Source organism: Octodon degus, unplaced genomic scaffold, assembly GCF_000260255.1.
Source record: "Octodon degus isolate 3935 unplaced genomic scaffold, OctDeg1.0 scaffold00063, whole genome shotgun sequence".
Taxonomy (NCBI): domain Eukaryota; kingdom Metazoa; phylum Chordata; class Mammalia; order Rodentia; family Octodontidae; genus Octodon; species Octodon degus.
The window spans coordinates 7,974,150-7,989,538 of record NW_004524639.1 but is presented as its reverse complement, the minus strand read 5'-3'; the positions used below and the strand labels follow the sequence as shown (position 1 = coordinate 7,989,538).

Sequence of the window (15,389 nt, the reverse complement as noted above, 5' to 3'; positions counted from 1 at the left end):
TGCCATATTCCCTGGGGACACTGGCAGCTGCTCCTTCCTCTTTCACCCCTCTGCTGTCCTACATCCTCCTGTCACACCTAGTCAGATGTTGTTGAGCCATCTAGGGCCTGTTTTAGTCACTCAGCCTCCATGCATTGTCCCAATCCCACCAAGCTGTCTTGTTTTCCAAATTTCTACTGTACTTGTTGCAAAACCCAAAGACATTTTGTGCTTTGTGCTTCTCTCTAAGGTTAGGGACCTTTTGTCCTCCTGTAGGGTTCACATCCTAGCATTTGAAGATTAGATTCTAGATTCTCTTACAGGCTGTGAGACCTTGGGCAGGTTGCTTCTCCTGTCTTACATTCTTTTCTTGATGGTAAGATGGGTATTGTGGTCTTCATGGCCCATTTGTTAAGATGATAAAATGAGTTAATATTTTTAAAGGCCTGCAAACTGTTAAAGCCTACACTCCTATAGGCTGGTATTCTGTTTTCCAACCCCACCTCCACCCCTTTCTCCTGTTTCATGTGCAATTAGAGCATTGGGAGTGATTAGGGAGACGGCAGACCAGTAAGCGCACAGCCAGCTTACCGGAAACCTCTGCCTCAATCCAGTTCCTATGATGACTACTTTGTCCAAAAGTCAAAGTAGTAATTTTAAAATAAGGCATTTTGTACCAGTTTTCCTAAGAGTTCCTTCCAACATAGTGCCATATTTTAAAATCAGTATATCACAATTTGCAGCATTTTGTCAATGCGAGTTTTGTATGCTTATGGGAGACGGTTTCTATTTTATCTCCTATTGAACATGTATGGCTTTTAGCAAGTTTGGCTGAAGATACTTTCTTTAAAATTATATATTTTAAGCAATAGACCCTTGTCTAATCTATGGAGCCCCCCCCCACAAGATTTATTGAAGGCACTCATTTCGATCACTTCTGTTTCCTTGATGGGTTCTGCTCTGCATCATCTATGCCTGTGTGCACCGACTGAGTTTATTAACCAAATTAGCATGTACCCAATGTTCCTCTCTGTGCCGCAGATATTGATATTTTGACAACAAGCATGAAGAAGTGAGACAGATGGGACAGAATTACATTGAACTCCTTGCATTTTATTTTTCAGGCTATCTCATTCAAGCAACTCCACTTTATGAAACAGAAGATGATACATACAATGGCATTACCAAGTGTATTTATTGCTGAAAATATAAGATCTTTCAAGAAAGACAAACTGGCTAAAAAGTCCTGAAAGTGTTCAAAAGTAGACAAAATAAAGGACACCCACCAAGACTACAAAACAACTTTTAGTAGAAATCTTATCTTTAATCAGCATGTTCTTAAGTAAATTGCTTTTTTAAAATACCCTTTCAATGACACTGCCAAAAAATTAGGACATTCAAACAAATGCCAAAAGACATAAAAGTGGGCCATATTCTATTTGAACAGATCACTAAACTTAAAGGGTCCACTAGTAAGCTTGTCCTAAGTCAGTCTGAAGCCAGCTGACCTAGAGCCGATTTGGGGTGCAAGCACTTACCTCCCTGCACATGCAATCTGTGAGCACAGAGACAACCGTGGCCCTCAGGGGAAAGGAACAACCCTCCTGAATGTGACCTCCAACAGTAAGGGCAAGTTGTCAACTTTTAACTCTTTATTATAAAGACATATTTACATGGAACAATCTTTACAAACACAGTGAATACAATTATGGGGAACAATTTTTTAATGAAAAGGGCTTTAATATCTTTGTATAAATTAGTATAAGAATCATACACAACCACTTTAAATAAGACAACACCTTTGTCCCCCCTACCTTTCTCTGCCCATGTCCCCCATCTTTTCCAGCCATTGTCCCTCTTCTGTCCCCTTCCCTGTGGGTCTGGGCTTGGCTACAAGTCATGGCAGGCTGATGAAGGATGGGATGCAGATAAGAGGAAGAGAAGGAAGGTGGTCAGGCCCCTGGTGGGGCTACCAGTGGCAGAGGAGACTTTCTGGGCACTGATCAGCCCCACCCTATGCCCAGAGGAGTTGGAGGCCGTGCCCAGCCTGGCTTCCCAGGGTGGCCTTGAGATGGCAGCAGTAGCAGCAGCAGCAGCATTAGCAGCAGCAAGGGAAAGAAAGACTGGGGGAGGGGGGATGGGCAAAGATTGGGGTTATTGTGGGACTTGAGGGGCCCTGAATCCCCCTGCCCTCAAGCATATGTAGGTGAGTGACAGGCTTCTGTTTTCCTTTTTCTCCCCTCTGGAAGACTAGTGAGAAGGAAGGTTACTCAGGCAAAAGCCAAGGGTCTACCTTCAGAGGAGACTGTAGAAGGCCCCTTGTGAAAGACAGCACTTCCCAGAATGGTGTGCTTCCCCACCTGCACATCCTCCTGTCTCTCTTCCTTCTCTCTTTCTCCATGTTCTACCTTCTTACCTCCCGGAAAGGCCACTAGGAAGGAACGTCCAGTCCACACCAAGCAGAGGCTATTGAGTCAGTTATGTAAGGCTGCCTCTGGCTCCTTCAAAGCAGTAGTGGGCTCTGAATATTAGTCCCAGGGCCTGAGCTGCCCTATTAAAGTGTCACAGGCCCAGGCCCACTGCGGATCACTCTTGGAACTTTCCTTCCTATGGAGAACAGGGAAGTCCAGGGAGAGGGAAGCAGCTCCGTCTCCCCAAAAAGGGGCAGTTCACAGCCAGCTTGCTTCTCCCTGCCCTTCCTAGCCACTCTACCATAAACTCAGCAAAAGGCACTTCATGTGTTTTGGAAAGACATCATCAAGAGGGAAAAGGATATTGTAAAGCAGGACTTGGGAGACCTGGTCCCCAATCTGGCTCTGCAGTGGCCCTGAGCAAGTCCCTCTCCTCTCCAGTCCTCTGTTATCTCAGGCTTTTTTGCATAAGGAGGCTGAGCTGAGTGCTCGCCAAGGATCTTTTCAGTTCTGATACTTGATGACTTGGCCAAAGCAGCCCTCCTGCTCAGCCTCTACTCCTGGAAGAGGAGAGAGCCACGCCAGGCCCAGCACCCTCCACTTGAGACTCAGAACTTGACCTAGCATAACTGCTGAGGTATCAGGGGCAGGGTAGGAAACAGTGCGACAAAGTACTTCCTGGGTTCCTCATTCACCTCTTCCTTGCCTGGACCAGACATGGAGTTGAAGAAGAGGCCACGGTGCTGTTCGTGCCACTTCTCTAGTGCTACAACAAACCCCTTGTCCGGGGCACTACACACCCTGTTGCAGTGCTCCCATGCACACTCTTTGAATTCCCACACCCACTCCTCTAATAGAAACTCTCCTTTTGCATTTCTAATACCTCTCTGGAGGCCAACTGAGGGGTCCACTGACAAGAAAACAATGATTTGCAGGAGTGCACTGAGGAAGGGAGTGTTTTCCACCCAGATCCCAAGGCAAATACAGGAGGGAGGAGGGTCCAGTATGGGGTGGAGACACTAGATGGGCTGGGTAGGGGACAGTGTGGTGGGCTAGGACAGGATGGGTCTCCAAAGTTAGTCCAGGGAGAGGCCAGGAAGATGGGCTTAACGGATCCTTATGAGAGAAATGGAATCATCAGAAGGAGGGGCAGGACCACGCCATTAGATGAAGCTGGTGGGTGAGAAGAGCCAGGACCATCAGCAGCTAGAACAGGTGCGAAGCGAGAGCTGGATGTGGGGGCTCCAGGGAAGCAGAGTGCTGTGTGGAGAAGACAGAACCACAGTGCGCTGGTGCCTGGGGGACCCTTCAGTCCTAATAAGACAAAAATGATAAGAGAGAAGTCAAGGACACATCCTAGGTCAAGGAAACCTCTCCAGAAAAGAAGGCAAAATAATCTTCATCCTACTCCTATACCACTAACCCTGAACCTGACTGTAAAGCCCAAGGCCCTGAGCTGCTGTCCCAGTGGGCCAGCCGGGTGGGCTCAGTAGCAGGCCTGGCCTCATGTGCAGGTGTAGGTGCTGCTCTTCTGCAGCCACCTGTCTCCTCCCCAGCTGTGGAGAGCCACAGCTACAGCTTTCCTGCTGCCTTTGGCCTGGAAGTTCTAGGACCCTCTATCTCTTTCCTCCTCACCCTTGGGCCTAACAAGGCTCCACACTGGAGACCTGTGAGTACACCCTGCACATGCCTCCTCAGTCATTCTCCTCAGGATTTCCAGAATTCTCCAAATAAGCTAGCCTGCCCAACACCAGGCAGCAGGAGAGGAGAGACAGTGCTGAGCTGGGGAGTCAAGAGATCCACCCCAGGTGTCAAGCCCTTCTCTTGGCCTCAGTCTCCCCTCTGTGAAGCAAAGGCACTAGACAAGTGCTCTACAAACTCTCTGGCAGTTCTAAGGCCTGAGGAGTGTGTGGTGCCAGGACAGCTTGCTGGATATGTGGGCCCATAAGTGGTAGGGTCACAAGCTTCTAAGCTGGCCCTCCCACTACTTTAGCACTGCCAACTGACCAGGGGTTCTAGTAGGTACCTGTTTCAGAAAGGCATGGGGCCCTTATGGGAGAGGCGGGGCCGCTGGCGGCGGAACTTCCTCCGGCCTCCCTGCCAGGGCGCTGGTCCATTCCTTGAAGTCCTGGGCTGTACCAGGTAGCGAACACTGCCTTCCTCCAACGCTGTACCATCAGGAGGTTGCATCAGGGGCACTGCAAGAAGGAAAAGACCTGTGATGAAGGAAGGAGGATGGCAAAAGTCGGGGGCCTGGGAGGGCCATTTCTCCATGAGGCGGCGCTCACTCCTTGCAGCTCTTCTTCCGTACCCTGATGAAAACTATGGCAATTATACGGTGCCCTGGAGCAAGCAGAACCCATTACTTAGGTCTTCCCATTGAGGTAGCTGATTTTATGTCAGTTAAAACATGTCTCTGACAGACACCAACGGGTTCTTTCTTTGGAGCACTATTGAGGGTGCACTTTGGGGGCATCAAGGCTGTACTTGGCTGGGATGCAGGAGAAAGTAACCCGCATGGTGGCCTTGGAAGTGGTGTACCTCAAACATTTCACATGAACAACACTACAATGACTCCCCCACTATAGACCCATCACCCCGATTCCACAGCTATCCAGGTGGAATCACACATGCTCCATTATCACTTTTCTTTCTTCTTGGCTTCAATATTCTAAAGCAAATCCTGAGCATCATGTCATTTTTCTGCTGTGCACTTCAATAGGCAAAGTGACCCACTTTTGACTGCTAGAGATCTCATACCTCGTCCCTGTGTAACCTGTCAGTGGTTACGCATTTCACAGGCTTGCTTCTAAGGCTTCCCTGGGAGTATCTGATTCAGCCTGCTTTATGCCTGGATATACTCAGCCTGTGATGAGATTTAGAAGCTAATAAATATTGCTTGAATGAATGAATGAATGAATGAATGAATGAATGAACAGTATGTCTGTGCAACAGGAGAGGAGTGAGATGTTGTAATTTTCCTATCTCCCATCATTCCCAGATCACACCTTCCATTCTGTGTTTGATGTGAATTCTATTCCAACCCCCATGTGGAGTCTACTCTTCTATCCAAGGCTTGTCTCTACATCTGTGTACATCTGGCTTAGAGTAGAAGTCTGATGCCAGCTTGAGCCCTGACAGTGAAATCCAAGTGGTGGTGGTTCTACTTGGGTATGATAAGGAAGAAGGCACTCTTGGTAAATTTCACAGGGCCTTCCAGCCAGAGAAGCCAAGCTCGTATCCATTGGCAGGCAGCGTGGGGAGATGAGGTGATGCTGGAGAACAGGCAGATGTGCAGTGCCCAGTCTGGGGCCTGCCTGCAGAGCTGTGGTGCCTGAGGCTAGTAATAATGAGTTCCAGTCTCTCTCCCCTCACCCCATCTGATCTGCCTTCAGCTGTATCCCTGGCCTTCAAGCCTGGTTGCCATCCATCCAGGAATCCCTGCCATAGCTCACAATTTCCACATAGCCTCCCACTGGCTGCTTCCCCCCTCCCCTGCCTCCAGCACCCCCACGCTGGTTCTGCCTTGGCTCTTAGGAGCTCTTCACTGCTTGCACACAATTTCCAGGCATTTAGCCTCCTCTTGGGCCAGAAGTGGGCGAGGTGTGTTCTTGGGGCCCACTTTGCCCAGGCTTCTGGGTCTGCTGTTCTTTCTCCTCATGCACACTCAGGCATGCACACTCCCCCTGCACAGCTATATTCTCTAACTCTGCACCCTCTTTCCTTCTCCACAAAGAAGTGCCATACCCCTTAGGGCTCTATGATTTACCAAATTCACTTGGTTTCGTTAGCCACACTTTGGTGCCAATGGTCAGGGTGGATTAATGTGTCACCTCAGTCTCTAAACTTACAATTTACAGGAACTAAAACAAAGATTTTCCTTAACATGTTGGAGCAGAATGGATGACCAGGTCAGGGAGGCAACTCCTGTCTGGCGGATCAAGAGCTCCCCTCTGGGTGCCATCTGTGAAGGGGCTAAGGCTCGGAAGATGTGGGCAGGACCTTTATTTGGTTCCTAGCCCAGCTTTTCCACCTCAGGCCCTGAGTTTTAGTGTCCCCTCAAGGCACACGCTGTGTCTTGAAGCTGGACCTGAATGCCACTGATGAGGCACTGATAGCAGAGACACATTGAGGTGCTAATGGTAGGCACTGTGCTGAGCATGTGGCCCGGCAAAAGGGAAGGTCCTCAAGGGCCTTGAAAATGTAAGGGAAGCCTTGGATCTCTTCTCCATGCCTTCAACTGCCAGGGAAAGGGCTACAATGGCACCACAGGAGTGGGGAAAAGAGGCCTGATGTTGGGAAAGGGACAGTGTCACCCCCATGTGCTCACACTCAAGCCTTTGTCTGTGGCAGGGAGGAAGGGAGGGCTGGAGGAAGGGCCCTACAGGGAGGGAGATCAAGGTCCATGATGCTAGGCAGGGACAGTGGCTCAGACTGTGGCCAGGAAGACTCTAGGCCTGCAGAGAAGAGCCAAACTGAGCTTACTGAGTAGCAGCCAGGCCCTGGATAGCAGCCAGCCAGAAACCCCTTGCCTCTTGCATCCCACTGACTAGGGGCTCCTTGTCCTTATGGGAGGAAGTCTGCAGGCTTCTCCTACTCCCTGCACTGGTCACCCACCTGTTTCCTACTTGTGATGCTGAGTCTGGCTTAATGTCAGATAAGCTGATGCCTGAAACCTTGGCTTTGGCCTGCCAAAGGGATGAATTTAAGGCTGTTGATTCTCATTCTGACAGGAGTCCTTGCTGTAAAAAGAACTCCTCTTTAGAAATGGGGGCCACCCCCAGCACACTTTGTCATTTCCCCAACTCATTTGCTGCTTAAAGGGAGGTAGGAGCCAAGTGCTCAAGAAGCTCTAGCCAGAGGGGCTGGAGGCATTGCCCACTGAAGCTCCAGTCATGATGAAGCAGTGGCAACCCCCCTATACCCCAGTGGAAAGGGGACACTAGATCTGCTTTTCACGAGCCCTGGACTCCAATCCTGCCAGTGCACAAACAGGTCCTTACATGTGACTTTTCAGGAACCCCCACCATCACCAGGAATGGCACACCTGGCTTCCCTCTCACATTATGGCCTCTTTTATGATTATGATTGCTTTAAAAGCCCACATTTATGCTCTGATAGGGGCCCGACTAGCAATGACCCTTCTGCCATTTTGTGGCACTGCATGTGTCTCCAGGATGAGGCACCTTTCCCTTTTCTGCACAGCCTTCAGCCCCACTCACCTGCTCCAGGGGTCCTGCGCTATCTCTTGGTACCAGCTTTGCTGTCATGGGTATACCAGGCTCTGGCAGCCTAAACCTCCTCTTGACTTCCTCTAGTCTTTTCCTGCTGAAGGCTTGGCCCAGGATACAAGGGTGCTTTAGCACATAGAAAGGTGATAGGGTGGAGATGCCCCCCTGAGTGGGAGGGGTACAGTAGGCTGTCCTCACACTGACACTAGGACAATTTGCTTTGAGCAGGAGAGGAGAAAGAGAGGTGCTCAAAGGATCCAGCAGCTCTCAGACTCAGAAAAGCAAAGTGCATCCCAGATCAGGAGGTAGCAGAGGGGTTGCCACCCCATGTTAAGGAAGAACATGTATAGAGAGAAAATACATGGTTTTCCAGCCTGGAGCTTTGGTGACCCAGCTGGAGAGAGTGTGTACAACTGGGCCAGGGACAAAGTATTTTGGGGGGTGCCTGTTTCTAGGACAGGAGAAAAGGCAAGAGAAGTAGGATAGAACATGAGTACCTGGATCCTTGGCTGGTAGCTACCTCCAAGGACATGTGTTCCTGGGCTGCAGGAAAGGTCAGAGGGCAGAAGCACAGTGGAGACCTTGGAAGTTTCCAGCAATGGGCTTAAGCAAAAATGTGAGGAGCTCCTGAATGTACATGGAATGCACTGAAATTGGGGTGTGCAGATTACCTAATTAAAAAAGGTGAATAAAAGCAAGAAGTGGCAGGGTCTGGGCCAGAAGCTTATAGCATTCTGGCAGCCTAGCCAACTTCGCTTCCCTTGAAACTAGCTTTCTCCTGTGCTAGAACTTCCCCAACGGTCGCACTGCCAAAGGGTTCGCATGGTGCCTATCAGCCAAGAATCTCCTAGTGGCCTCCAGAAAAGCACCAGGTATGCAGATCTGCACACCCCAGTTTCCTTGGGGACACCCTTCTCACACCCACTCTTTATTCCCTGAAGGTGCCACCATGGGCCATTTGCCTGCAGTGCCAATCCTGCAAGTGTTTTTGTCTCACCAACTACATTGCCTCTTGGGATATAGGCTCCAGCGGGGAGAGGGGTCTTTATTCATATCTTTTGAGAGCTTCTTGCCACTGTGTCCAGCAGGACTTTCTGAGGAGAAAACCTGATCCCTCTCCTGCAAGGAAATGGCTGGTTCTGTGCTGAGATCTTGAACAAGGGCTCACTGGACAGCTACCTGGAGGTAGGAGGTGCTAGAAGGCAGGCAGCACTCCCATATGGGGGCAGTACCCAAGAACAGGAGCAGAGAGAGGAGGTGGTCTACAAAGCAGCCAGCAGCATTGGCAGCCCCCAGAGGCTCCTGGGCTGTGAGCCATCCTGTTCTGCAGTTTTGGGAACCAAGTAGGGCCCTGTGCCCTTCCTCTAGGAAACTTGCTGCCCTGTCCTCTTCGTCCCTTGGCTTTCACTTCCCTGTGACCCAGCCCTGGCACTGGCATTAGTCCACCTGGTCTTAGCCTTCTCCTTCTGTGGTGCCAGGCAGGCAGCAGTGACAGCCAGATCACAGGACAGCAGGAGCTGGCAGCCCCAGGAGACACTGACGCACAGAGCGCAGGCAGCCTGGGTAGTGGCTGCTGGAGCATGGGTGGGAACCAGGCTTGGGGCAGGCAGGAGGCACAAGTGCCAAGTATTGTCAGGTGTGTGGGGGCACCAGTTGAGGGTGAAGACTCCCCTTGCATGGGCTGCATGGAGGTGTCAGATCAGGTGCCTGTTTTGCTGGTCTGGTCCCTGAGACAGGGAGAGGAAGGTGGTTTGCCTGTGCCTGGGGCAGAGTGAAGGCTGCAGCCAAGATGTGAGAGAGCCAAGGCCCTGGGGAAGTGTGGACACTGTGGGGAGGCCTCCTATGCCGAAGCAGAGGGGGAGACCAGAATGGACCTTGAGTCAGAAGCCAGGCCTGGCAAGGCCTGGGGGAGGCTGCCTCTGCTGGTTTCCAGGCTGCAAGGAGCAACAGCTGGGATCCGCGCTGCTGCTGCCCCCGCCCCGTGCTCCTGCCTATGCAACTAGTGTCACGTCTGCATGTTGGCACATCATTCCCTGGACAGACCAGCGGCCCCTAGCTTCCAGGAGCCCACAGACCTTCACCGTGAGGGAGAGCTCAGTCCACACAGCTCAGCTCAGTTCCCTCCATTGATCCAACAGGGGGACCAGGGCACGCTCCATGCCCCCACCACGTGCGTTGCAGAGTGGGAGGTACCGGGTACATGCCTGTGCCCCTGAGCACCTCGGACTGCAAGAGACAGCCAGGAGGGCATGGCGCCTGGCTAGGGATGGCAGAGACCCCAGTGGAACCTCCCACAACCCTTTTCAGAGGAAGCCGTCCACAGCCTGCCGCCTTTAGCCCAGGGCTGCCAGTCAATCTGCTGCCCGCGCGTGGCTGCTCCTGCACTGCTCGCGCCCAGCTCCCAGGGAGGCGGGGAGAGTGCAAGCGGGGCGGAGGGAATGGAGCGTGCCCTGCAGCCCGGGAGCTGCCAGGAAGAGCGGGCAAGCGGGAGGGCGCGCACTCACCTCCACACACCGCAGTCAAGGAGAGCCAGAGCAGCAGCAGCGCCTTCACGCAGAGCCGCAGATTCATGCTGCTCCTCAGACCGCCCGCCCCGCTGAGCCGGTGGGAGGGAGAGGAGTCCGGACGCCCCAGGCAAAGAAAGACTCAAGCCTTGGCTGGCGCGTGCGGGCGCGAAGCGTGTGCGAACCCCGGCTGTGCCGCCGGCTGCCAGCCGCCCGCCTGCTCTTCGCCTCAGCTCTCCTGCAGCGTCGCTCAGCCTCCGCGGGGCAGCGCAGCGAAGCCGGCCTCGGAAGCTCCGGGGGCAGTGGGGAGCTTTTCCAAGCGACTTGCTTTGCTCTGCCTCAGCTCCAACTGTGCGTGGCCCGAGCTGCCAGCGAGAATGCTCCTCGCTCATTCCAAGGGCCGCATTTTGTAGCTTGTGGCTTGGCTGCGAGCCCACTTGGTCATGTGGTCATCGGGAGGTCTGGGGGGGGCAGGAAGAACCAGAAGGAGCAAGCCTCCCGCACCACCCCCTCACGGCACACACTTTGCGGCCCCAGCCAGGACGCGAGAGGGAACCCCGAGGTGGCCCCATAACAAAGGCTGCCCAGCTTTTCGGACAACGGACAACTCACAACTGCTCCTGGTACAATGCCCACCTGGCCGGGGCCCGAGGGTTTGCGAAGACCAGAAGGGTTTCAAACACAGGAAGCCTTTGGGGAGGTGGAGAGGGCACACTTAACTCTTTCTCACCTGCTTCTTTAACTGCTGCCTAGAAAGCCAGGCACTCAGGACCCATTCACCCCATCCTCTCTGACCCTGACTGTGGTCCTTCCCCGCTTGGACTCTGCATCCCCCAGGGTTTGATCAGGACTTCCCAACATAGAAGTCCTCTGCTCCTCTGCATCTTCAATTGGAATCAGACGAGGGACATTTGCCTGGCTTGTATTTAAAGCCTGATTAACTGCCCAGCACCCTGCTTCCCCTGGCTAGCAGGAGGCTCCCTCTACCTGGAATGGCCTGAGGCATGAGTTCCTCATTTTCAAAGCAGTCTCCCAGCGCTCATCAGATCCAGAAACCTTCTCAAGACAACAATGATCCAGGAGGGGCTGCCCCTCAGTTCTTCCTCGCTGTTGGCCCATGTGACAGCTCCTACAATGTCCCCTTTCTTGTTCTGTCCCTATCTAGTTCCCCATCATTATAAGAGGAGGACAGTTTACCCAACTCCATGCAGTTCAGGCTGGATTCATTCCACCTGTCCTTGGGATTCCCCTTTATAAGTGTATTCTGAAGACGTTAGCCTTTAGATCCTCGGTCCTGACAACCTGCATGCTCCTAAACTGCACTGGACTGGAATCCACTTAAGACAGAACCCTGTCCTCTCATTGTTCTGGATCGCTCCAAAGTTCCCAATATCATGCTCTGCACATAGGTGGCACTCAACACATATTAAAAGACTATATCAAAAAGTCTTTCCACCTTCCAGCAAGTCAGGCAGTTTGCTTGAAGTACAAGTCGAGATTTACAAAACAGGTATATTGGATAGTGTTTTAGTGTGCCATAAAAGAGGTGAAAATCCACGATATATTGCTAGGAAATATTTTTGACATATTATAAACTTCTAATATGTACATTATTTAGTATCAGCCTCTGTCCCCCAGAAATGTCACTCCATGGGAGAGGAATCTTTGCATTGTTCATGGCTGTTCTTCCAGATCTACAACAGCTCCCAGGACATGATTCAAGCTCAATATGTAATTTTGAATATGTGACTGTTTCAAATACACCATTATTTGCTGAATCAAGGGAATGGGGAGAGAAAACCACAGGATTCTTGTTCACTATCTATGATCCCATTAGCCACATCAAGTGTGCCAAAGGAATATGAAGCAAACGTCTCTTCATCTGAGAGTCTCACACTATGAGCAATGGGCATGGAGAGCATGAGACCCTTCTGCCTTTGCTACGCCCCTGGGAAGTTTCAACCAGGAGGAGAAACGTGTGACCTCCAGGCTCCACCCTTACCTGCTGTAGGGCTTCCCTGTTGTCACCTAAATGTGTTGGATTTTGAGGTGTTGCTAATCTCTGCCCTACCCACTTCATGGTCGTCATGGGATCAAATGAAGGAATGGATCAGAAGCACTTACAGATGCCAAAGAAATATGAAGCAAACATCTTTTTTGGGAAACTTGTCATTTTTAGAAAACTTGGAGGCCCAATCCTCGACTGAGTAAGTCTATGCCAACCCAACCAAGTGCCCCTCGAAACTGAATTGATATAGGCCACTGTGTTTAGTTGCTCCTCTATTAGGATGTGTTTGGGTCATTGCAAAGTGGTTAGAGCACTGCTTTCCAATACAGTAGCTACTGACCCATGCTTTAAATAAAGTTAAAAATTCAAATCCTTTGGCAAACTGGCCAGATTTCAGTTGCTCAGCAGTCGCATGTGGCTTCAATTGTTGCAGAAAGTTCTATTGGGTAGCTCTGGGTTAAAGTCATCATTTTATTCTTCCTTTTCCTACAATACTTTTTTTCTCACCTTACCTAGTATGCATTTTGCATATGGTAAGTTGGGGGCGTCACAGAAGTAAACCAACATAAATTAAAGCCAAACAGCAACAAACTGAAGGTATTCGTGTGAGGCAATATGTAAAGAGCTGGACACTCAGAGAATCATTTAAAAATCTAGCCTTTCTCTCCACTTCACCAAATCACATCTGTCTTCCTAGAGACCCAATATTTCGTCTCTCTTCTTTCTTTTCTCAGGCCACGCTTGGCCACAGTGCCTTTGCCTTCTTAATGACAGCTACAACTACACCCACATGCCACACTCTGTGTGCCTGCTGTTCTGCAAAAAGTGTTGCCCACCACTGTGGCAACTCTGGAGTCCATCAAGGCCTAGGAGGCCAGAAATAGGATGTTGATTGCTCATGGGGAACCCTTGGTAGCTCCATGTATCTGGGTGTTGTACTGAAATAAGGAGCTCTCCTGTCTGCCTCTGCCTGCCCAATTAGAGTGACATAGCACAGTGCCCAGCACAGCTGACACTCCATAACTACTTGTCAAGTAAATAACCAACAGCAGAACCCTATACTGTCTTTTTGCAGGAAGATGATACTAGTAAATGAATATCTGCAGAACAGATGCATCAAGATGTGTCACTAGAGGTGGGAAAGAGGTCCACGAGACTTTTCAGACTCTGAGGCAGCAAGCCACTGTAAAATCATTGTTGCGCTTGGTCAGGGCAAGGCTCAAATTCCAGTCATGCACAGTGAGGCACAACCCTAGAGGTGGGGGTCAGTCTTCGAATATTGTTGGGGATAGAGATGAGACACTAAATTGTGTGGGAGCAGTCTATGCCCTTCACACCGGCCCTGTGCTCAAGCCGTTCGGTGTCATGTGGTGTGTGACGCTATCACCACCAGCTACGGCTGTGCTCATCACTTGCCTGCCTCTTTGTACTGTGGGTTTATGTGGGCAGTATGATATTAAGATAACTCATGTTATAATTCATTCCAAATCCTGTCTCTCAATCCCATTCATTGGCTAAACACTGACGATATTGCACCTTTTTCAGACTTAATTTTTTCATCTGTTAGCATAATAATGAAAGTAATGTTGCTTACCTAACTATGTGCTATGGTTTGAGTGTATATGTCCTGCAAAAATTCATGTGTTAGAACTAAACTTCAAAGTGTTGGTATCAAAAGAAGGAGGTTTTTGGAAGGTAATTAAGTCATGAGGGTACAGCCCTAACAAAGGGGCTATTCATGCTATTATAAGAAGAGATTGTAGGACACGTTTTGTTTATCCATGCGAGGACACCATACTAATCTTCTCGAGAGGAAGTGACACTCAAGTTGCCATCTAGAAGAAAGAAAGCTAGAAAGCACTCAGAAGACTACAAACCTGCCAGCACCTTGATCTTGGACACAGGTCCCTGAACCTATATATATATTTTTTACTTTTTATAAATTATTTAATCTCAAATATTTTATTATAGCAGCAGGAACAGACTAAGATATTATGGCTGAGTGGTTAAATGCAATATTGCATGTAAAATACTTTGCACAGTCCCTGTCCACAGAAGTTGCCTATTTAATGTCATTTTTTCCTTGGCCTGATCTGCCCCTTACTCCACCTTGGGGCCTTTCTCTGGCCTCCTAGAACTAATCAGAAAGGAAGGACTATGTCCACATCTGTCTTCTTAGTAGCTATCGACACTGTTCATGCTCTTTTTCTCCAAAAGCACCAATCTCTGTTGGGGCTAATCTGATGAATGTGCTTGAGCCTGGGATTTAATGGTGACAGTGTTTTGAAATTGTACTTCCCAGCTATAGCATTCATTCTTACAGGGCCTTTGGGAGATGATGTCCTAGCCAAAAGCAATAGCAAATTCCACCTTTTCAAACAAGGAGACAATTTGGTGAGTGACTTTGTTTCTCTACACGGAGTTCACCTTCTTACATAATCAACTATGGAAGGGAACTCTCTGGCAATTTACACCCCAAGTTTCAATCTGCACCTCCAGCCACTGAAGCCTGAGTGAAGTACTATTACAGTCCATTCCTCTCTGCCTGCTCCCCCCATGATGGTGATGATGAGAGCTAAAATTTATGTCGCATGTGTGTGTCCAGCACTACTCTCAATGCTTTACCTAGTTAATTCATTCAAGCTTCACATCTACAAGGTAGGGCCTATTCTTTATCCCCCCATTGTACAAATGAGTCAAATGAGGCTAACAGAGCTTAAGTGATTTTTAAATAATTTTATTGAGAAACAAATAGCAATGAGACAGTTTCAAAACCGATTAGGAGGACAGTTTCAATAATTAATACATTGCATATTGTTGTCTTCATAGTGGTTATTCATAGTACAAGATTCAGACATGATATCCTGTCCACAAACACCATTAGTACAAATCTTTCTATTCATTGAATTAAGAGAAAGTAGCTGTGTATCTATCCTAACTTTTGAATATACAGATACAAAATGGTCTTTCATTTGCATCCCCCTTTTTGTTTAGTTTTGGCAGAGATGGGTATTCCATTGTCATTTAAATATTGTAGGCATGTGAATTCAGCAAAATATTCCAGTATAGTCCAGTAGTCCATAATAGTAGTGGGTTTTCCGTAGGACTGATTTTCCCAGGTCTGCCTCACCTCAAAGTCTACTCTCCCCTCACTGGACATCGTGGAGCCGTTGTTCACCTCTTGGGCCTACATATAACTTTATTTTCACCTTTAACATCTAACTTGCTCTGCCTTGAGTTAGGAAGCAGTAAAGCA

At 49.5% G+C, this 15,389-nt stretch overlaps 1 protein-coding gene across 1 annotated transcript; it reads right to left on the bottom strand.

Moving 5' to 3' along the window:
* Positions 1-1,099: 1,099 nt before the first annotated feature.
* On the bottom strand, positions 1,100-10,484 carry Apln (apelin). The gene is made up of 3 exons (XM_004634515.2): positions 10,126-10,484; positions 4,417-4,588; positions 1,100-3,704 (listed from the first exon to the last, which is right to left on the bottom strand). The coding sequence occupies exons 1-2, from the start codon at positions 10,190-10,192 to the stop codon at positions 4,422-4,424; spliced, it is 234 nt and encodes a 77-aa protein (XP_004634572.1). The 5' UTR covers positions 10,193-10,484; the 3' UTR covers positions 1,100-3,704; positions 4,417-4,421.
* Positions 10,485-15,389: the final 4,905 nt, after the last annotated feature.